Below are 22027 nucleotides of genomic sequence, written 5' to 3' on the forward strand. Positions count from 1 at the left end.
ACTCACCAAAGAGCAGATTGCTTGAACCCCGCCCCCCCCCCCCCCCTCCCCTTACCACTGCCTCACAAGATGAACTTTTTGGTAATGACTCATATAACAGAAGCTACTGTTAAATCAATACAGTCCCTTATACAACACAATGCTAAATACACCACATGTGACACTTTACACTATTACATTTCTTAGGAAACAAGGTGCAGTAATGGTTTTCATTCTCGTGAGGGGACAGGATCGTTAAGGAGCCCGGCTGAAATCCTCGAGCCTAACCCCAAGAATGAGCTCATGGATTTGTCTTGACATTAAGATTAAGGCGAGCTCCACTGTGGCAGAGGCTGATGGGAGGTTTCTTGTTTGACTGAAAAGGAACTTAATTGAGGAGGGGCATTTGCTCCCCACTGTTAGCGTAGTGAACAAACCCGGCCCAGAAGGCACTTATGAGATAGAGTCCCAAACGCTTGAGCTGACGGAATCAACGCTGACATTTCAGCATGTGCGCAGCTTAAATATCATGCCACAAGACATTTCTCAGACCAGTGACTCCAAACATTAAAAGGGGGCGGAGAATGCTCTTAAATGGATTTCCTGCCACAAGCGCTTTCATTTCAGGCTGGGTCTATAACAGCCAAGAGTGCCGTTTCATCGCCTCTCTACCTAGCCAAGGGAGGCGGGATAATGAGCACCAGACCTACTTCAGAGTGTCAGAGTCGAGATGAGCAGTTTTCATTATGTTTCCAGTCTCCAACTTTGAAAAATCACCCATGTGAGCCTGGAAATATGAATGTAGTAAATGTATTCATGACAAAAATCCAGATGGCAAATGTTGATTATCAGTCACAGGGAGAGAAAAAATGTAATCTAATTTTAGTGTAGAGTCTGGGATCTTCATTAAAGATTTAGGGACGAACCCGGCTGTATAACCACATAAAAGTAAAACCACCACTCAACTGACAGCCTGTCAAAGGCTCACATCATCTGACCCTTTACTTAGTAATGTTTCTGATCACCCAGATATCTCTCTCTGTCACACACACACACACACACACACACACACACACACACACACACACAAACAAACACACACCGTTGAATGACACCAACTGGCTGATTATTTCATTATTGTAGCTGCACATTATTACAGCACAGGGAAACCAACAGGTCTATTAAACAGCTTTCAAACCCAATGTTATTCACAGCCTTTCCTCTCCCTAGTCCATTTCCTCTTTCATACGACAACTATAGCACAATCTTTCACACAAAAGAAACCCGTGGATTTAATATGCAGGAGGATTTTTTTACACAGACGTTATAGTTTAAGTGTGCAAATGAAAAACAACTCCCAGACTCCATCTTTCCCTCCCTGCACGTGCATACAGGACACAGACTGATGCAGTACATGCTGTTGCCTTCTCCAGGATCCAGAGCCTTCAGCTGCACGGGCCAGGCAGCTGGATTTCTCTGATTATGATGCCTCAGTTGATTCAAGCCTGCTCTCCAAGTGCTGGACTGAATCCGAGCTCGTAGGAGGAGCGACACACAATCACCAGATCCTTCTCTTATTCAAATATACACTGTAGAAAGTTCTCCCCGAATAGTAAAAGTCCTGCATTCAAAGCGTTACTTGAATGTATGAAATGCAAGTTGTCAAAATACAGAAAACGGGCCCCTAGAGTGTTATTATTATTAATGATGCATTAATGTTTGAGCAGCATTTTACTGCTGTAGGTCAAAGCAGATACAATTTCATTATATACATTTCAATTTATAACATAACCTTTAATATTTATTAGATTGTAGGTTTTTATATCATGATTTTGATCTATACTATATATAATTTTTACGAGATCAATGTAGGTTTTGTATCTTAAATCTAAATCTTATTCTTTCCAGCACTAACAGGTGTAATATTAGACTTTCATTGATTTACGATGAGAGTTTCAGTGATGGTTTGGTTCGATATTAAAACGGTGGAGCCAATTTGATTAACTACTCATATTTGTATCTATGCCAATATCAAACTTTTTAACATAATTGTAGGTTTTGGATCCAAGATCTTACACCTCCAAAGCTCTTAATAACTTTTAAGTGTCAAATAAAGTCAAAGGTATAAGTAGAAATAGCCTATAAATTGGCATCAAATTGAAAAACTCAAGCGTGGTGTAGGAAATGTAGTTCTACATTTCACCACATACTACTGTAACTTTTATAGGTTTAAAACGACAGTTTGTAAAAAGACCAGATAAAGATTTCAGAGAAAGTTTGGTTCAATATTAAAAGGTGGAGCCCATTTGACCTATTATTCATATACAATTATCATAATTGGAGGTTATGATTCTAAAATCTTAAACATCCAAAGCTCCAAATAACTGTAATTGTCAAATAAAGTAAAAAGCATTGCCCTGTGTAATACATTGGAGTATCGTAGCCTATAACTCTGGCATCAAATTGAAATACTCAATTTACTCAATTGAAATATAGTGTGGTGTACATTTAACTTTCATTGGTTTACAGGTTGTATAAAGACAAGATGGAGAGTTGCAGTGAAGGGTTGCTTGGATGTTAAAATGGAAAAAATTAGATGCAGTTGGTAAATGAAAGAAGATAAATGAAAGTCACATGCACAACAAAATGCTAAGTAAAGTCCGGTACCTCTGGTTGAGCAGGGCCAGCAGCTCCCCTGCGTGGTACAGGTCATTGCGCATGACGCGGCTGAAGCGGAACGCGTTCAGGTTGCAGAAAGTGACCGAGGGGAACGTCATGATCGGGGTCGCGACCTCGTCCAGCTTGGTGACATGCGGGTACTCCAGGTAGAAGTGGATCCGATCCACGCACACGTACAGCAGGAAGGTGAGGGAGCCCAGGAAGAAGACGAGCCACAGGCAGCGTTTGATGCAGAAGCGCTCGTACGTGAAGATGTGAGAGATCCCGTGCAGGGTCGAGCTGTGCGCAAAAACTTCAATGGGTGGAGGTCGATTCGAGTCCAGCTCCTCGGTTTCTACTTTGAGATCCATCGTCTCTGTGCAACGCGCTCGAAAACAGGCTGAAAAACACTCACTGCTCGGGGAGATTCATTCACCTGTGGCGCAAAGTGCCATGATCCAGCCGGACAGGTGCGTAGACAGCCAGTGTTGGACTTGTGGCGGCTTCGTCGCCATCTCTCATGCACACTGCGAGAGAAACATGTCCGGGAGCCGTCGCTCTTCCAAAAAGTCAGACGAGTGGGAATTGCAAGCGAAAGTGACACATTTCACCGATGCGTGCACGCACAAGCTGGAGGACTCTTCCTGCGTCAAGTCGTCCAAACCGAGGTCCATCCCCACTGCGCTGCAGAGAGACGCTGTGCAGGTTTGCAGTCAAAGCAAAACAAGCAAGAAGAAGAAGGGAGTGTTTCAGCGGACTGAGAATCCGCTGGTCGGGCTGAAGTCCCGAGGAGCCAGCATCATCCCCTGCATGCACGCCAACAAGAGGAGAAGAGGAGAAGAGGAGAAGAGGAAAGAGGAGAAGAGGAGAAATCCTTCTGACACTTGAGCCCGTTTATCAGGAGTTCCTCTGCAGCGCACACCACGTCTCTGTCACTCACTGATCCTCCTCAGCTCAGAGCAACGTGTGTGAGAGTCGGACTGGTGGTTTTATTCTGGTCGCTGCTGAGTCGTGAGCTCCTGTGTGTAGCTGTGTTCGGGGAGTGTGTGTGTGTCTGTGTGTGTGTAGGGTGTGTGGGAGTGTGTGTGTGTGGATGTGTATGTGTTTGTGTGTGTGTGTGTGTGTGTGTGTGGCAGCAGCAGTGGACGAGGGGAGAGAGAGTGGAAACTGCTGCTGTTCATCAACTGTGAGTTATATTACCTGGATAGAGGACAACTGCAAACAAACTCAGAGTTAACCTATTAGCATTGAAACAATTTAAGTAATTATTGCAATATGCATATAACAATATTGTTATATGCATATTTATATATGATTATTGGCTGTATTACTGCCCAGCACTAATCTAAACAGATGATATCAAGAGGCGGAAAACCGCACAAGACGTTAAACTGGACATCCCCTCCATAAAGCCAGGGGTCACACATGAGGCTGAGGGGTTAGAGGACAAGACATCCTGGTGTTCACATAATGTTAGTATTGAAGCTCTGGATCCTTCCTTTCCCATAATGCAACTTGTTAACGTCTTCCAACCAAATTCATGACGTCACGTCCTCTCCACTGGCTCCTGTAACTCAATATTTTTTCCTCAGTCTTTTTGGGGGGAAAATAGAAGTTTGTTATTATGCATTGTTTTGTATTCACCCCATTGCTTCCAATGGAAAATAACGTTAAACAATAAATACCTAGTGGACATACGACAGCCACCATTACAGTGCTCTTATCATTTTCACGCTTTTTCCCGCCATGGTCTTTGTATAAAGATGAGTGGCGTGTTTACACTTCTTCTCATACAAAATTAAGCTACAATATCCTGGATACAGGTGCTGCCATCTTGTGCTTTTGAGTGTGTGCAGTGTTGATGTGGTCTGGAGCCACAGCATCAAGGTCCAGAAGTAAAACCACAAAATATCCGTTTCACATTTGTTATAGGACACTCACAGAAAATCATTTAAGAAGCTGGAAATATATTACAAGTGGTTTTCTATTATTACTAAGGAGCCCAGTTATGGATTTGTAATCGTCATTAAAGGACGGTAATGTGCAAACAATGTTTCGCTCGTCAAACTTAAAATGACTTTGCCTATAAACTTGAGTTATGAAGCCTGAATGTGTTGTGAGCAGAGGTAAAGGTGTCTCGACTGCAACTTTTCAAAACAAAGTCATTATCAGGCAGAGAAAAAAAAAGAAAGATTATTGATGATACTGTCTTTGCCATGTTCAGATTGGACCATGAATAAACAATGACATTTAGTCCCCAGCTGGATACTGGCAGGGAGAATGGATCTGGCAGCGCAACAAGGCTGAATCAAGCTTTGCTAATATGACAAAATATTTATTACTTTTCATAAAAGATTCATTACCCACCTTGAGTGAATCAACACGAAGAAAAAAAACTAATCGGTGACATTAAAAGTCCTCGTACATTCGCCACTGGCTGTTTTCTTTCCTCCCACATCCAACACAGAGCTCTAACTAATGCAGATGTCTGTGCACGAGCTGTACAATTTGAATTTTTGAAAGCAAAGTTGTGTGGTTTAATATGTCTATACATGACTGTATGTTGTTATATGTATGTAAAGAATTGTGTTTCTCTTACCTGAAAAGTAAATTTCTTATTATCTGAATAAATCCTCCAACAGTGCTGTAACAAACATTCATGATATTGTGATTAATGAGTTACAAAGTGATAACACAACTATCAAGAGATGCAAACTGCACACAAAAATGATTGCACAAAGGGAAACAATCACCAACGAGACGCACAAAAGGCTCCTAAAAGCGACTCAAAGTAACGACAACAGATACTAAAATGATCACAAAGAGTTGTGAACTGCCTAAAGAGACTCGTTAGGCCACAAAGATACAAAATGGCAATTAAGTGACATAAAATGACCATAAACACACATACCTACACAGAGATGCAAAACAAATGGCCCAAAAGACACAAAATAGCCACAAAGCAACTGAAAATGACAACAAATTACACTAAAATGTCTACAAACAGAAAGCAACCAAGAGATTTGAATGGCAACAAGTCAAAAATGACCATTACCTGATATAAAATGACAACAGATAGATCAAAAGTGACCACAAAGACACAGAACTATCGATGGAGATGCAAAACAAATGCAAAGGGAGGCAAAAGAAATACAAAATAATGGTTTGCACAGAACAGGGCTTGGGGTTGAAACTGTTGCCTTGCAGGCACAAAAATTCCACATCTAACCAAAAAAGTTTAGTTAAGTAAGTTTACTAATGCCCGTTTTTGAGGCAATATGACGATGATGAATATTTTGATAATCCCAAAACTCTGGTTGCGGAAGGCCTCATATATCATCTGCAACCCGGCTCACCTCATCACCATTTCACACTTCTCCCCTCTGACACACACACAACTGAAAAACAGCTTCTTATTCAAAACTGTAGAACATTGCTGAACCGCACAAACTCTACACACACAAATACACACACAAACAAGCACTGAACACTCCATCTCGCAATCATGTAATCACTCAGGTATGCTGATATTATTCATATGCAGCTGATTAGTTGATTATTGTTAATTTGCACACTGCAGGTCCACTGAATTATGCCTTGTTTTGTATTTATGTATTTTAATTTTGTACTTGTACGTCTTTTGTCATGCTGTTTTTTTTTGGTACAACCAAGAAGCAGATCAATCAGATAAGCAGGTATAGAAGGTGGATTTAATCAAACACTGACTTATAGTTCAGTGGACATGTGGCAGGCAGATCAACTAAAAGTCCCCCAAAAGGCAAAAGACCAAACTAAGAAACAACAGAAAGCAGAATTCAAACTGTAACAAATCCAACTTGAAAAGAAACCAGCAAAACTAACACATTATGAAAATGTTCTTAAAGGAAACAGGAAAGACTAAACTCAGGTGGGATCCTTTAGAACAGGTGCAGACAATCACAGGAACACGAAAACCCCATACAGAGACAGGAAGTAAAGCAAGTGAGAGTCGATTTAAAAACGAGATTACATACAAATATTACAATTTCAAAGATTTGAAGACACAAATCAAAAGTCAAGTCATAAAAGCAAATGTCCAAAAGTCTAAAGTCGTATATGTGTGTTTGTGAGTGTGTGTGTGCGTGTGTGTATCCATTATTCATTAAATACAGATCATTATAATGACTGCTGTCCGTGGTGCTGATGCACTGCGTTTCCCTTCCAGGCCTGCGGGGGGCAACAGAGGGCGCTTGCAGCTACATCTTTCTATGAGCAGAAGAAGGAATTGAACCATGTGAGCGTCAGCAGTAAAAACATGGCGGCGTCTTGCAGAGCAGCTCGTCTGTGTCTCCTGGTCGGACGCACCGTGTCCTCCCTGCCGGTCAGGAGGACTGTCAGTCTGCCGGAGAGGAGGTGCTTCGTCTCCACCTCCACCCGCAGCAGTGAGTTCATGTTAACGTGTGAAAACAAACAGGGGGTGTTAGCTGTTAGCTGTTAGCTCGAGAGGCTGCAGCTCAGAGGTCAGTGTCCCAGCAGGGGCACCAGGTGAGGGGTGTTTTGTTTATTTATAGGCGTCACCCCGTTTAATCCCGCCTCTTCTGCCACAACAATAAAGTCTGTACTGACACTGGAGATTTATATTTAATTTGTGAGATTTAGCTTCTCTTTAGTTCAGCAGAATAAAACAAAAACTAACAAGTTTCCTGTGGAGGAGAAACTTTTTAGACCGTTTAAACAGACAGAGAATTTTATTTTTCTGTTTCAAATATTTAATTTGAATCCCTGATCAAGGCTTGAAGCTGTAATAGTTTACAAAAAATGTTAAGATGAAAGGAAAGTAAAAAAAAAAAAAAAACTTTTTACTTTTTCCTCTCCTTTGTACAATTCTGTTATGATCAGGAACCATAGGATTTTAAATGTAAAGTAGTTAACTGTACATCTGTAAAATGTTGCCTCAGCTTCAAACTTTCAAATTCACCATTTGTTGTGTGTTATGAAAAGTTGAAGACTTCCATTATTACATTTTAAACTCATTAAATCAGAGTAATCAGATATTCCTCTTTTTGTGGTTCATTCTCTGTAGATCTGCAGTTCAAGCTTGATGAGAGAACAGCCCACAGCAGTCTGGACCTCTTCAAGAAAGACACTGGCATCATCTACCGCATCCTGGGCCTGGACCCCACCAAAGTGCCAGACAACCCGGAGCGGTTCCGGGACTGGGCTGTCGTCTTTGGTGACGAGAAGATCAGCAGCGGACGACACTACTGGGAGGTGACGGTCAAAAAGTCTCAAGAGTTTCGTCTGGGTGTGGCCGAGGCATTGATGTCCCGGGACGACTGCGTGGGCACCGACAGCTCCTCCTGGGTGTTCAGCTACGCTCAGCGCAAGTGGTGTGCCATGACCAACAATAAGATGGTTCCCGTGACCATTGTAGGAAAGCCGGACCGTGTAGGCATCCTCCTAGACTACGAAGCGGGGCTCCTGGCGCTGGTGGACATCGGGAAGCCCAGGATCATTCACAGTTTCAGGGGAAAGTTCAAGGGTCCTCTGTGCCCCGCTTTCGGACTTTGGGACGGGGAGCTGCTCACGCACTCTGGCCTGGAGGAGCCTGATGGCCTGAAGTGAGGCTGGAAAACCTGTGATGGCGATGATTCTGGTGTAGTTGGCTGGGTTCAGTACAATGGCAGCACTTATTACAACGTAATCTTTAATGCAGCAAAGAAAGCAATATCGTCCCTCGGGAATCATTCAGCGCTTAATGTGATGGTTATTTTTCTTATGGCCATTTTCATAACTAAGACTCTTGATAGGTTAAAGTGCACTCATAAAGTATTAAGACCTCTTCATTACAACATCTGCTAAAATAAGGCAATATGTATATTTTCCTAAATATCAATCTATACTTTCTTTGGAAATTATACAATTAATTGGATTTTAGCCAAAGGCCTTTATTGAAATCTCTTTTTAGAAAAAAGTGAAGGGATCTGAATTTATCTGTTTTTTGAATATTGTTGCATACAGTACTTGACATAGCATTTCATCCAGCCTCAGGCAATCATATCACAGAATCTGTTTTTGTGTGTACCTCATATATTACCTCAGACTAACCGACATGAAAAGGATGTGTGCTTGTTTTGGGGAACACTAACTGCCAAGCTGTCATTTGTGAAGTCTTTGTGTTCAGACCATTTCAAATCCCCCAAAACCTGCACAAAGCCTCATATTCATACTGTGTATTATTTTATATAAATAAAGTCACTGAAACTACTTTCACAATCCCTTTTATTTACATCAGGAAAATACATATTTACAGCGACAGAATAAAGCTCATGTCATGCTGAGGAATCATCTCTTTGCTGTAGTTAAGTTACGGTGAATAAAATGCGCTCATTGCAGATGATTCAACTGTATAATATGTTTTTAGCACAAGACTTGGTTATGTGCTAAAAATGTTTTTCAATTTAGCTTTTTTTCAAAAATTATTACTTCAAACTCAACTGTGTCCAGTTGGAAATACTAATTTGCACAGATTGCCATTTAATTATACATTTTGCAATAAAACAAACTCACAATCATGTTGTAAGAATTATTCATCCAGAAAGAAAGAAAACAACTGACACAAACACGACGAGGTATCAGCAGTTAGTAGACTGGCCTGTGAGCCTCAATGAGCTGTCAGCAAGTACAATGATAACCTGATGGATCAGTGTTGAGGCACAAACGTGACTGAATCACCTCATGTTGAGGTAGAAGATAAGAGAAAACTTCAGGAATATCTATACACATATTGCACAAGATGCAGGGCCAGAAATCCCTCAATTAAATACAAAATGAAAAAAAATAAAGCCCACAAATAAGCAAAAAATATATTTCATATTTACATCAGAAGCTAAGGTAAAGGTTTTCATCGGCATTGATTAATTAGCAGGATAATGTCAAATATAACAGGACGTTTTTCCACTAAACTTGGATTAAGGATGCTGTTATTCAATGTTTTCTTTGATTTCTAAGAGAAAAAATCATAGATTGATAAATAAAACTTCAGCATATTAAGGTGACTGCTGGTTATGGGTGTGTGCCTTTGGTGCAGATCCCAATAGAACTAGAATCAAGAACTAGTGAAGATAAAATGTGGTTTCAGAAGGGAACTGTTGGGCCTTGGTGGAGGTGTGAGTGCCATTCTGGCAATTATTGCACCGTGACAAATCATAGAGTGATTTGATATTACATTACATGTCATTTAGCTGATGCTTTTGTCCAAAGCGACTTACATTTGTTTAATACACTCAACATTTATGAAGGGCCATTTAGGGGTTCAACATCTTGCCAAGGACACTACACCATGCAGATGGGGAAGAGTGGGGATTGAACCAGCAACCTTCTTGTTGGAGAACGCCCGCTCTACCCCCTAGGCCACACCGCCCTTCATATAATGTAAGATATAATCTTTTATGGCAACACATTGCATGTGTGTTCGCTGATTAACATTGTTGACCAATCCCCCAGTTAGCAGCAATGCACCACGAGGGAATTTAATTCTGCATCTTTTTAACAGTCCAAAGGAGATAAACACACTCAATCATGACTTCCCTCTCTCATCCCGTTCTTTCACTCCTCATAGGTGCGTAATAAACTGGATTTGCATTACAAACCCTTATGATCCCCTGTGGTTTACACAATGCTCTTCAGCGGATCCAGTGTAGTCTTCTGCTCCTCTGCTTCGCAAGGGGCGTCTGCGTCAGGGCAAACACGCTGGTACTCTTGCAAGACTGAGACAATGACATCATGTCCAAACTGCAGGGCATCGTCCAGGGGCGTGTTCCCCCATCTGATAAACACAATGGAATATGGAGACGAGTAGTTTGTTATAGTTAGTATTATGGAGATGGACACATTCACTACCGTTTGAAAAATCAAAAATCTGGTGAATTTGTTTATATTCAAAATCCCTACCTGTCTTTCATATGGGGGTTGACTTTACAAATTTCAGTCAGGAAAAGTATAGCTTCCAGATGACCTGAGAGAAAAAGAATTGGGCAATCTCACATTAAAGCAGGAACAGGCAACTGTCGCCTACGTGATCGTACTTCCAAGCCACAGTTCAACATTGTAATGTAAATGCCACGTTTCATTTGCTCTTGTTTGAATATCTAAGCCGAGATCATCGAAGAACGAGTGAACTACTAATAGAGTGTCACCTTCAGCTGCAGCGATGTGGAGCGCTGTGCGAGAGTCATAGTCCCTCTGCTCCATGTTCACAGCTGAAAGGGCAAACCTGGGGGGACGACAGGGGAGCAGAGGGAGCACGGACAGAAAGGTTAACTGGAGCCGTGGCAAGCTGTCGTAAAACTGAGCTGAGAACAGACGAGTATCTGTGACTGGAGAAACTGGAGAACTGGAGAAGTGTTTGCCTGTGTTGAGATGATCGACTCTGTAATATATGAAGCTAAAGCAAACTTTAGTTCTGAAGAGGAAATAAAAGGTTGGAATGTTTTGTTGATCAGTTACTGCATCAGAAAAATGTTGTCCAGCAAGATGAAGAATGAAAGTCAGTTTTTGTGATTTACCTCCTGAGAGCTGTGACATCACCACTGTACGCTGCAAACATCAGTTTCACCACCGACTTGTTCTAACAGATCAAAAGGAAAATATTACTGCACGAAAGAGAACTAATTCTGAAAGTTTTCACGTAAACATTTTATCCTGAATCCGAGAATCTACAATTGTGGCCCCGAACTTACTGGATCATCATCCGATCTTCTTCTGGGGTCATGTTTCTTAGTGAAGTGCCTCAGGTTGTCGTAATTGTGGAAGTTGAAGTATGACACCAGCTCCTGGTGGAGTTAAAACGAGATTAAGTATTTGAAACATGCAGGTACAGATAAATTCAATAGAGACATTAGTGTAACTGGGATGATGGCTGCACACCTGACAGAAGTGAATCCCACGAACACTGTTCCCAAGACGGTCCAGCGGGGGGGACCAACACATCATACCCATGACGTTAGGGACCACCAGCACCACAGCACCTGAAACTCCAGATTTAGCCGGCAAGCCCACCTGAACAAGAGGGACAAACAGAATGTGTGAGGATTAAACACCTGGAGATATAAGGGAAACCATTCTTTTAAACACATCGCTGAATTCCCCAGTGACTCACATGGAAAGCAAACTGTCCTGAGAAGTCGTACATGCCACAGGAATGCATGAGACTCAGGGTGTTGCGAACCGCTTCGGCGCTCAGCACACGCTCGCCTGTGATTGGACAAATACCGCCATTGGCCAGTGTGGCAGCCATGACACTTCCTGACTCGCAGTTCACCTCAATGGAGCATAACTGGAAGGGAAAAGACAACAGAATCAAAACCTTTTGACTTTTTTGAAGCAATAGTTGAAGCTTAGAAGCTAAGGTTAATGTTTACGTCAAACTCCAGAGATTTCAACTACATCTGTTTTTAGAGTTTGGACCCAACCAGTCTCATGTAAAGAGTCAAGGACGGTGGTGGTGCTGTGGTGACGTGGGGGAATGTTTTCTTGGCACACTTTGCTGAACACCGATCAATCACGGTTTGAACGTCACAGCCTCTCTGAGTGTTGTTGCTGACCACGGGCTTCCCTTTATTGGCCCCAGTTTACAATCTTCTAGTGGCTGTTTCCAGCAGGATAATAATGCACCATGTCACAAATCAAGAGTTGTGACTGTCAGAAAATATATGACGCAGTGACGTCAAGATGGACCAGAGGCTCAGAGCAATGTTTCCAACGTGTTCCAGAATCAATGGCACGGAGAACTAACGCTGAGAGCCATGATAAGTATGAAGTTCCTATTATAGTGTTGATTTGAGCTAATGCCGTTAACTGATTGGTCGTTTTTTTGCAACAAGCTTGAAATTTGATTATGGCTCAAAATAACTCAGTTGATCAGAAGACATAAATCCGTAGTTTCTACTTAAAATACTGATGAACAAATACAGGTTAATGTGCTTTGGAAGGTTCAGGGTTTCTGTTGCGCTCAAGACATTTCAGGAGATTTTATTACTGGATAGACTTTAAATCATGGAAACTTTAGTAAAAAAATACGCTTACAAATTAATTCTAAGACCTTCAAACTGATTTTTTAAGCAACATAAATCTGAGTAAACAGTTTTTATAGATATTTGAAGGACCTGCAGATTCGCCTTTAAATAGAGTCATCACACAGAACATTACCCACAAGCAATTCATCACATGTGAGTACAGCCAAAAAGTATATTTTGAAAATGAGCTGTGATGGTGTATTCATGCCTCTGAAACACACAAAATGTGGCAGTAGAACAGACAACTCTGCTCCTGTGATGTTCCAGGGGACACTGAAATGGGGACAGAGCTGCGACTGAGCCACGGAGCAGCTGGAGACCACTGCACAGCTGGATGCTGTTTACATTCTGCATAAAAGCTCAGTAATGAATGTGTCATATCTTATTTGCTCAGTGTTAAAGCTAGAAGAGATATGATCTGTGACTGGGTGCAATAACTTCATGAAATCCTGCTGTCACCGTGTTGTCTCACCTGAAAGTAGAAGTCGAGGGCGGCAGTCATGTCTGCATTGTCAGGAAAGCACTGCAAACACAAGAGCTCGTGATTAGACTCAGCTTAGATTGAGCCTCTTCAGATTTTCTCTGAAAACCTGAGCACTGTGCAAGTGATTGTAATTAAATACAAACCAAAGAAGAAGCCCTCACCCTTTTCTCTTTGAGGTAATAACCGATTGCATAATTCCTGTCACCGGTCTCCCTCTCTGACTGGAAACTGCAGGAAGACACCATAATAAGAAAAAGCTACATTTCATGAGGACAGGGCAGGTAGCATCTCCTGAAGCCTGGTACTCACGTTGCATTGCTGAAGCCCACATATTCTGTTCCAGCCATGCTTTTCAAGAAGTCCATCACCTACAGCAAGGATCGTATTTACACGTGGTTCAGTGGGGACTTCAAACCAACGAGTGGCGTCAAGTGTTAAAAATGAAAAGCTTTTACTTACATGGTCAAACCTCTCAGCTTTATTTGAATTAGGCTGTGAACAGAAGGAGGGTAATGTTATTTTCTTATGCCAGTTTTTAGTACGTGAAGAGACGGCTTGCCCCTACAGATGGCAGTGTTTGAGTACTTGAGGACGCTGAGGTATTTGGTCCGATCTCGTGTGGCCGTTGATGTGTGATGTGTACGTGACGCCTTTATGACTCTTTCCATGTGGCAACGGGCTCACTGTGGCCTGCGGGATGTTTACGGCCTTGCTTGGATTTCACAGACCGGTAAGGGATCATTACCAAGCTGTGGAGCTACCAAACAGGGACGGTGGTCACATGCATATTTAATGACTCAACCCATAAAGGGGAAATATGATGTTGAATATTAGCGTGAAGTGAAGGGGACGACCAGAGGTTAAACCCCTGAACCAGTAAATGAGTCTCTCCAGAAAATGTCACTCTTGTGCTCTCCGCGATCTGTTGATTTTAAATAAAACATGTGACATTTAAACTTTTGGACTCTAAGCTGTTTTAACTGGTGCATGAATATTGCAGATTTATCACCTTTGCATGTAAAATATCAATCTTTAAGGCAACAGCACTTCTCAGAGCACATGTAAAAATAGAAAATGTGCCGACATAGCTCCCGAGTCCCGAATTCAAACAGTACGGTGGCTAATACACCTTCTACTCTGAGGCCTGTCATTGGCCAGAGGTTCACAAACGCCCCTGATGTCAGGAACAAAACACACACTCCCTCCGTCACTGCTGAACCTGACCTACATGTGATAAGAGGTCAGTTCAGTCCCACCACCATATATAGCTACCCCTTCTCACTGGAATTTGAACACAGAATCAACAAGGGCCCCAAAACCAAGATTCACATTTTTTAAACCAGAAAGATCACAGCCTTGTCAGATGTTTCTTCAGACTGGGGCCTGACCCACAATTGCTATTTACTCATAGTGTTTACACAGAAAATGCAAATAGTGGACTCATCACGTTTCACTATGTTGTTTGCAGCCAAATTTCCGATAAATGTGGGTTACAGGCAGGGGTGGATCCAGGGGTGGGACAAGGGGGGCATGGGCCCTAGCTGAAATCTGATTGGCCACTTTCTAACAGCAGTTGCAGGTGAACTTATTTAATGAGGTCTGGGTTTAAAACAGTCCATGACACGTTACCTCCTGAGATGCCACTCTTTCTTTTGCTCTCCTACTGATTAATGATCAACTTCGTCATATATTTTGTGTGCAGAGGAAAATTCCGGTTTGTCGAAGTGTCGAAATATAATCACGTAGTAAGAGCCAACTAGACTTTACCTTCATCAAAGAGCTGATGACGATAGCCCCAGCATTCACCATCGGGTTGTGTGGTTTATCTGCACAAGAAAAGACATGTCATCACTGATCGTAGCAATAAACAGCTGGTGTTATAGAGATTTCATGAGGGAGACGTTGAGTAAAATTAGTAAATAAAGTAAAGAGATGCAGATTTCTTCTGTTTGCTTCAGAGCAGAGTGTAGAACAGCAAATCGATGTAAAGGTGATAAAATGATACACAATCTGGCAAGAAGTTTATCTTTTGATGCAACTTTTGTTTACAATACCAATAACCCGAAACTAATAAAATCCCAGATAACAAACCAAAGTTTCCAAGATTTCTCCATTCTTGTAGTCTTATACAAAACCAGTATTTGCTTTAAGTACACTTTATTAATATGCTTGTTTTTGTGTAGATGGGGCAACTGGATTATAGTGTACTTACCTTCATCATTTAGTGACAGTTTGTTGAACTTGAATCCACTGGGCTCTTTGCCGACATACTGGTGAACGTGGTCACTCCCGAGCTCGTGCACAGCGATGGCGTACTCCAGGGGCTTCACACAGGACTGCAGACAGAAGGGAACCTTGGTGTCACCCACCGAGTGTCTGCATTGCATGAGGATGTGATGGAGATGCATGGAAACAAGATTTTAAAATGGAGGTAGGTTAGTGAGATGTTTGTGAGGATGAATGATTTCAGAATGGAAACACTGATGTGAACATGAGATGATCACTGTACCTCTGACCGTCGATGGTGCACAGGGCCACACCCCAGAGATCAGCGCTGAACTTAGCCAGCTGAGGAATGTAATCAGCTACCTGAGAAACGCCCAATGAATGTCAAATGCAAATGAGTGAGGGATTAACAATGAACCAGCGAGTACTGACTGAGCGTGCGTGTTACTTACTTGTCCTCCCTCCTGCCGCTGAGCGCTGCCGTAAAGCTTATTAATCTCCTGGGTGAACTCTTGAAAGTTGGGGATGATGAACTTCTTTTTGAAGGCCTTAGTGAGCAGCATGATGTTGTTCACCACAAACCTACAAAAACACACATGGGCCTTTTGTAATCGAACTGATATCACGAGGTGAGACACACAATGATTTATAGACAGATTCTGCAATTAGTGTTTGAATTGATTCCTTGTTAATTCTGTTTATTTTGGTCCACATATTCAATTTCCAAAATGAATTTAAGCTTCGCTTTTAATTAGTTGATAAATAAATAATATGTTTTCAGTTTTACTTAAGTTTAGTGATGAATTTCGCAGTTTCTCTTCTACTGTATGTATAAGTTATACCAAGTTTTTACAACATAAACTTGTATCATCAGCAATAAAACTAATATCCGAAAAGAAGACACCATGCAAATATCATTAATATATAATATAAACAACAAGATAATATCATAGCTTTCCAGATTCCACATAACATGCTATGTTAGCAGTTTTTTTTTCAGCTCTATAAACACCCCATAATACATTTTTTGCTGTCAATTACAGTGGATGTCTGCTGTGCCTAATCCATCACTCGAATTTTTGTTTTATACATACATGCAAAGATGGTGTAAGAAAGTGTAAAGTGATAAATTATATTTTCTGATTTGGTAAAGGCTTTCAAATGATGAATTTAAGCCAAGAACCACATTCAAGATACAATTGAAGTGTGAAGACTGAATAATTTCCCAATATAAATTACAATGAGATTAAATAATAACATGAAAATAGCCTCCTAACCTGATAACATTGAATTACAGCTACAATTGTTTGCATATGATTGGGTAGATCACTTTTTGGTGACTTGGAAGTGAGAAGCAGAAAATACAAGGCACAGGCAATACAATGGTCTTCCAACATTAGTGCACACGGCTTTGTATTTAATCATATAGTCGCCTAAGATTTGCATTGCAAAAGGTTTGACACCATAATAACTTTCAGTGGCCACTTGTACAACTTCTGAAGTTGGGCAACAAACAAAGTCAGCGCTAAGTGACCTTTTGCTTTGACAGCTGCATGGGGGTAGAGTCATTTTCCCTGGAGACCGTGTGAGAACATGTGGCACAGGAGCAGTTGCAGCAATAGACAGATGAATGAGTTCTCTTAAGTAAATTCCAGGGGCTGATATCAGTCAGTCAGGAAAGTGAAGCTGAAATGAATCTGAGTTCTACAAACAGGAAAATTACACAAGCTGAAGCTTTCGAAAAAATCCTCACGGTTGCCAAATCCGAATGTCTCATGAAACATGTGTGTGGATTTGAACCTGGCTGCGTGTGCCAGACGGCCTAAAAATATCCCAGAACCTGGAGTGAAGTGGCGAGTGGGCGAACACTCCCACAGCAAGAATGGAAAGACTCTTAGCCGCTGTTTCATAACATGCGTGCAAGCCATGATATCTGCCACAGGGGAGTTCACAGGACCGACTTAGTGGTGCACCAGCCACAATTAATATTACATCTTTTGTTCTATTTTCAAAGAAACATATGAAACATTAACATTTGAAGCCAGGCTCTTTTTTTTTTCTAATGACAAAATAAAATAAATAAAATATATAATTTGCCTGGGGACGTTTCTATGACACGTTTATTATAATTTATTATAGAAACAGCAGCTTAATCCAACAATGTGTCACAAAACTTGAGCTTCTTGGACTCAGACATGTTTGTGTTACCAAAACTCTTTCCTGTTACATGAACTACATGTGTATATATGTATTGAACAACAATAGTTAACTCTTCAATGGACTTTCAGTGCTTGTTTTCATAACATTGGATTCAAAGTGACTAAAAGGTTAGATGAACACTTCTGCTTACATCAGCTGTTTGTAATCCTCATAATAGATTTTAATTGCTGTAATTGATCAGTGCCGGACGCTCTCGGGGGAAGGAATGCATGTTCTGCCACAGTGAGACGGAACTGAAATATCTGGCCCGCAGTCCTCACTAATCCGTGGCGATGCTAGCCTGAGGTTTTGGGACATGACGAGAGGAGAGTGGTGAGATCATGCATAATTCAAATGGGTCATTTCCTTAAAAAAAGATACTCCCCTCTATATTTAGTCCTGTATTTATAGTGAGCACTCTTGAGGAATATTTAACCTCACAAATGTCAGGGGAAAACAAGCAAAGAAGGGGAAGACGGCGAATTAGTTTGGACGAGGAGAAGCAGTCTGTGTAACTCTCCGGGCCGAATGATGACTGAGTGATAACTCTTGTCATTTTAGGGAATTATACTGTTTGGACACAAGGAGCCCCCCCCCCCTCGATCTCTTGAGTCAACTTGTTTTATTGCCACGGCCTGGAACTGGACCAGAGCGATGCCCTTTCTCCGAGAGCCCCAGTGACCCCTCAAACGCCGCTGCTTTGGTTGGCAAGGGTGCGTGTGAACGTGTGCACCTGTCACCGCCAGTCTCCTGGACCCAAATAGAGATGACCACAGATAACCTCATAGCAACAAATTAACGTTTCGAAAGACCCTTCATTTCACTTTGTCCCTCAAATCAATCCCTTAGTTTTCTCCATGATCAGAATAATCACCTTCTGAAGAGCTTTTTGTCCATCATGACGGGACCGAGGGAGTCATGTGAGTGTTGTCGCATCTGTTTGACGCAGTCACGCAGCCGAGGGTCGGAGGTCAACAAACCAGTTTTTCTCAGAGCCTGCAGAGGAGGGAAACAAGGTTTGAGAAAAATGTAAACAGGGCGGAAGGAAGATCAATGAGGCGTTATCAAAGCCGTGCACAGTGTTTGTGTAATGTCAATTTACAAGATATTCAATTTAGTTGAAATCTAAGTGATTTTAATGACTCATGCGTGCCCACATGACTCGTGACTGGAATGGCTCCCACTAGCCACTCGACAGCCCGGCAGTGACAGTATGAACCACGTGCGTCTATTTCGGGGACAACATGTGCGCGACCCTCCTGACCAGAGAGGCCCCAGGCTCTCAGCTGACATCTGTTGGTGAGGGATTCTTAACCTGGGGCCAGGAAATCAGGAAGTTGTGCCTGAGCTCATGCACGACACTTCATTTAGAAACTTATCCTTCAACTGACCGTCAGCAAAACACATTGTGGCATCTTACAAACACAAGACAACATAATGAATTGTTAGAAGAGACGGAAACAATTGGTTTACTGTGATACTGAATACCTTTCTTTGATGATACAAATGTTTTTTGACCAAACAAATGAAAATGAGTAACTAAGCTCCCCTGCCAGTCTCAGCATCTCCATCTAAACTATCATAAGATCATAATTGGGAAAAAAGTTCCTATATGAATGTAAACGAGACTGAGAAGTAAAATGTGTAGTTTTCTATGGTGGCCCCTAAGGTGCAAAACACCACAACAAACCACAAAGAACAACTCTCTCGCCTATCCCTGATTGGCCATGGGTTTTGTTGTGTTTTGCACTTCAGAGCCACCGTAGTTTCCTGTGCAAATCAGTGTGTTTCCTCAACATTCTGAAATAACATGTACTTTTAATGATACAGGTACTTTGACCAAGGGATAGTGACTAACATGTTAACCGTCCATGTCCTGCTCCATTCACCTCTTCAAACACGTCTGGTCATGCGTGGTGTAATACCAAGCGACCTGTGTTGACACACGTCCCTTCTAATGCATGCTCCTTTTGTAAACCAGTAACCACAGACACCCAGGTCACCAGATGTCCACATCTGCGTCTTTCTTTTTTTTAATATGAGTCCAAAAGGCTGGATCAAATTAAACTAAATGATGGAGTGATGTTTGCAGCAGGTTGTGAGTAATCACAGATCTGACAAACAGCAGCACTGAGTGAACTGTTCTTCTGAAATACTGTATGTACAATGTTCTGAGACCTCTTGTAAGACTATAAAATTATAAATAGCTGTGGTAAAGGTTCACAGAGGCTTGGCAACGTGTGTGCGTGCGTGTGTTTGACCCCCATACCTTAGTCACTAAGTAATTCTTAGATTTTGCCGTTTAAACGACACACTTTTAATCTCAAGATGTTGTTGTATTATTGAAATTAAAGCCCAGACACAGTTTAAACTAAGGTGTGATAAACACAATGCCTGTAATGGTGATTACGTCAATCCTCAGTGTCACACCCGCAGCATCATTACATAAGGTCTATAGATACACTTTAAACTTGACCCTACATCCTGCTGGTTACACTCTGCATGTCTGTTGTGGGCTCCTATTCCCCTTCCAAAGTTGCTTTTCCAGAAACACAACATCGCTGCAGGGGAGAGTGTGTGTTGTGTTTAAAGATTGTATGACGATCCGGGGGAGTGTGAAGGTGCTGTTGACTCACGGAGATAAACTGGGGGAGGGGGATCATCTCTTTGCCTTCAGTGATGGTGTAGAACAGCAGATCCTCCATGCTGGACATCAACCTACTTCTGCTAAAAGAAGACAAATAGAAATAAACAAGACCTTGTGAACTTTACATTTGGGCCATTTCCAGAGTTTTGAGTCAAAACCAGGAAAAGTGCGTCACTGAAAGTAACAAATGTGGCAAAGGTCAGCCCGGGCTAATAACCTCTTCTTTAAATGATGTCAGTGTTTGAGAGAATCAATAACCTCAATGTCATGATCATAGCGTTACAATACAAATGCAGAGTTCTTATCAACAGGAGGTTTTTTTCTGACATCTTTACAACTTGGTTCCAGCAAACTCTGAAACTGTATTTTGATTTATTCACTAGGACTTCTATGTCAACAAAACATATGAAAACAAAGAGGCATCTGCTCCAGTCCTGTGTATTTACACCACTGGTCATACCATGTGTGTCTGCTATGAATGTAATGCTGTTGTTTGTAGGGAAATGCTCTTCTCACTGCTGCAACATCTACATATTTTCTACTGTTGTGTCAGTCAGCATTCACATAACAAATACGTGTGTTACCATTAAAACAGACATTTCATTAAGTGAGTAGCAGAGAAAAGGAAAAGGAAACGCTTCATGTTTGACTAATCATTTCCTGGTAAATAAATAAATTCAGCCTGCATCCAAAAGAGGCCTTTTAATAATGCATGCAACTCATAAATCATCACTTTACTGAGTTTTGTTTTACGGCAATATTCTTGAGACATTGTGCAGAGCAATAATAGAAACATATTTTGGATAATTAATGTTGATTTATTCATTTCGCCATCTACTGTGACCTACTTGGAGTGTCCTTGATCCACATCAGGGCCCTTCTGCTGATGAAAGGCTCTGTGGGTGTGGGGTGATGCTGCGACCCAGCAGGGGAGAGGAACAGGTTGCTGCGTCCTGGACAAAACAATGTTGTCAGCTCCGGCTCTGGCGGAGATCCCTGCATTTTTAAACAGCTGCAAGATTCCCGGGTTAGCTGTTCTCAGACTTTTCAGCCAGTGCATTGTGGTGAGGACGACTTGACGTTTAATAATTCAAAGAGGTTGTTTTTTCTCCCGTCCACCCTCTGTAATTGTGTTTGGAGAGTTTTTTGTTGACCGGTGCCCCTTGGTCCTCTGAGCTTTAATAGCTGCTGCTGTCTTACACACTGGATCAAGTACAGGCTGTTGCTCGGGGGCGGTGCCGTGACACAGGCAGCACGTTGGCTCGGACGGTGGGGGTCAACAGACCTCACCGTCTGTTATCTGTCAGAGATATATTCCTCTATTGGTGGAGACTTGCAGTGGATCACAAGCAAGGATGAACAAATGTCACTACAGGAACAGATTTGACATGAATTACACTGTAGTGTTCAATGTGCCCAAGTTGAGATTAAAGCTAAATAATATTTTTGAAAAACCTTCAGTTTTATTGAACTGTTACAATAGAAATTAGTAAATTACTGTAAAAAGTGTCATTAATTGTCTTGTGTACATTTTCCATATATATTAAATGAATGATGTATTTTTCTGTCTTCTTTAAAGACTCTGAGGCTTTGGCACTACCAACCTGAGAAAGTACACCAGGCTGATCGGTTGTTTCCTTTCAATCAAAGCTCAAAACAAACTTTTATCACAGCCTAATGAATTCACTGATTTGAACTATTATTGTAAAGCGTGATCATCCTAAACTTAATTTACTTAATTTCTGTAACATTGGCAATGTTTTTATTCTTTTAACATCT

The 22027-nt window shown here is 41.6% G+C and overlaps 3 protein-coding genes across 4 annotated transcripts in view; 1 reads left to right on the forward strand and 2 right to left on the reverse strand.

The window, feature by feature from the left end:
* The window catches only part of LOC133957347 (acid-sensing ion channel 1-like), a 41192-nt gene extending 37632 nt beyond the window's left edge, over nt 1-3560 (reverse strand). The window contains exon 1 of the mRNA XM_062392882.1: nt 2647-3560. Within this exon, the coding sequence (XP_062248866.1) occupies nt 2647-3008 (362 nt within the window). The 5' untranslated portion in view covers nt 3009-3560. The remainder of the gene's footprint in view (nt 1-2646) is intronic.
* Nucleotides 3561-6903: 3343 nt separating this feature from the next.
* spryd4 (SPRY domain containing 4) lies at nt 6904-8884 on the forward strand. Its single transcript, XM_062391307.1, has 2 exons — nt 6904-7058; nt 7700-8884. The coding sequence occupies exons 1-2, from the start codon at nt 6932-6934 to the stop codon at nt 8239-8241; spliced, it is 669 nt and encodes a 222-aa protein (XP_062247291.1). The 5' UTR covers nt 6904-6931; the 3' UTR covers nt 8242-8884.
* gls2a (glutaminase 2a (liver, mitochondrial)) lies at nt 8885-21446 on the reverse strand. 2 transcript variants are annotated; one of them, XM_062391306.1, is made up of 18 exons: nt 21097-21446; nt 20238-20325; nt 18476-18597; nt 15855-15984; nt 15686-15765; nt 15389-15552; nt 14944-15002; nt 13636-13668; nt 13486-13544; nt 13338-13404; nt 13165-13215; nt 11777-11953; nt 11545-11676; nt 11358-11450; nt 11184-11245; nt 10815-10891; nt 10570-10633; nt 8885-10444 (listed from the first exon to the last, which is right to left on the reverse strand). In XM_062391306.1, the coding sequence occupies exons 1-18, from the start codon at nt 21306-21308 to the stop codon at nt 10288-10290; spliced, it is 1827 nt and encodes a 608-aa protein (XP_062247290.1). In that variant the 5' UTR covers nt 21309-21446; the 3' UTR covers nt 8885-10287. The 2 variants fall into 2 exon arrangements, with proteins under 2 accessions (XP_062247290.1, XP_062247289.1); XM_062391305.1 differs by having other exon boundaries at nt 20238-20328.
* Between the last annotated feature and the right edge of the window lie 581 nt (nt 21447-22027).

Source organism: Platichthys flesus, chromosome 7 (assembly GCF_949316205.1).
Source record: "Platichthys flesus chromosome 7, fPlaFle2.1, whole genome shotgun sequence".
NCBI classification, from domain to species: domain Eukaryota; kingdom Metazoa; phylum Chordata; class Actinopteri; order Pleuronectiformes; family Pleuronectidae; genus Platichthys; species Platichthys flesus.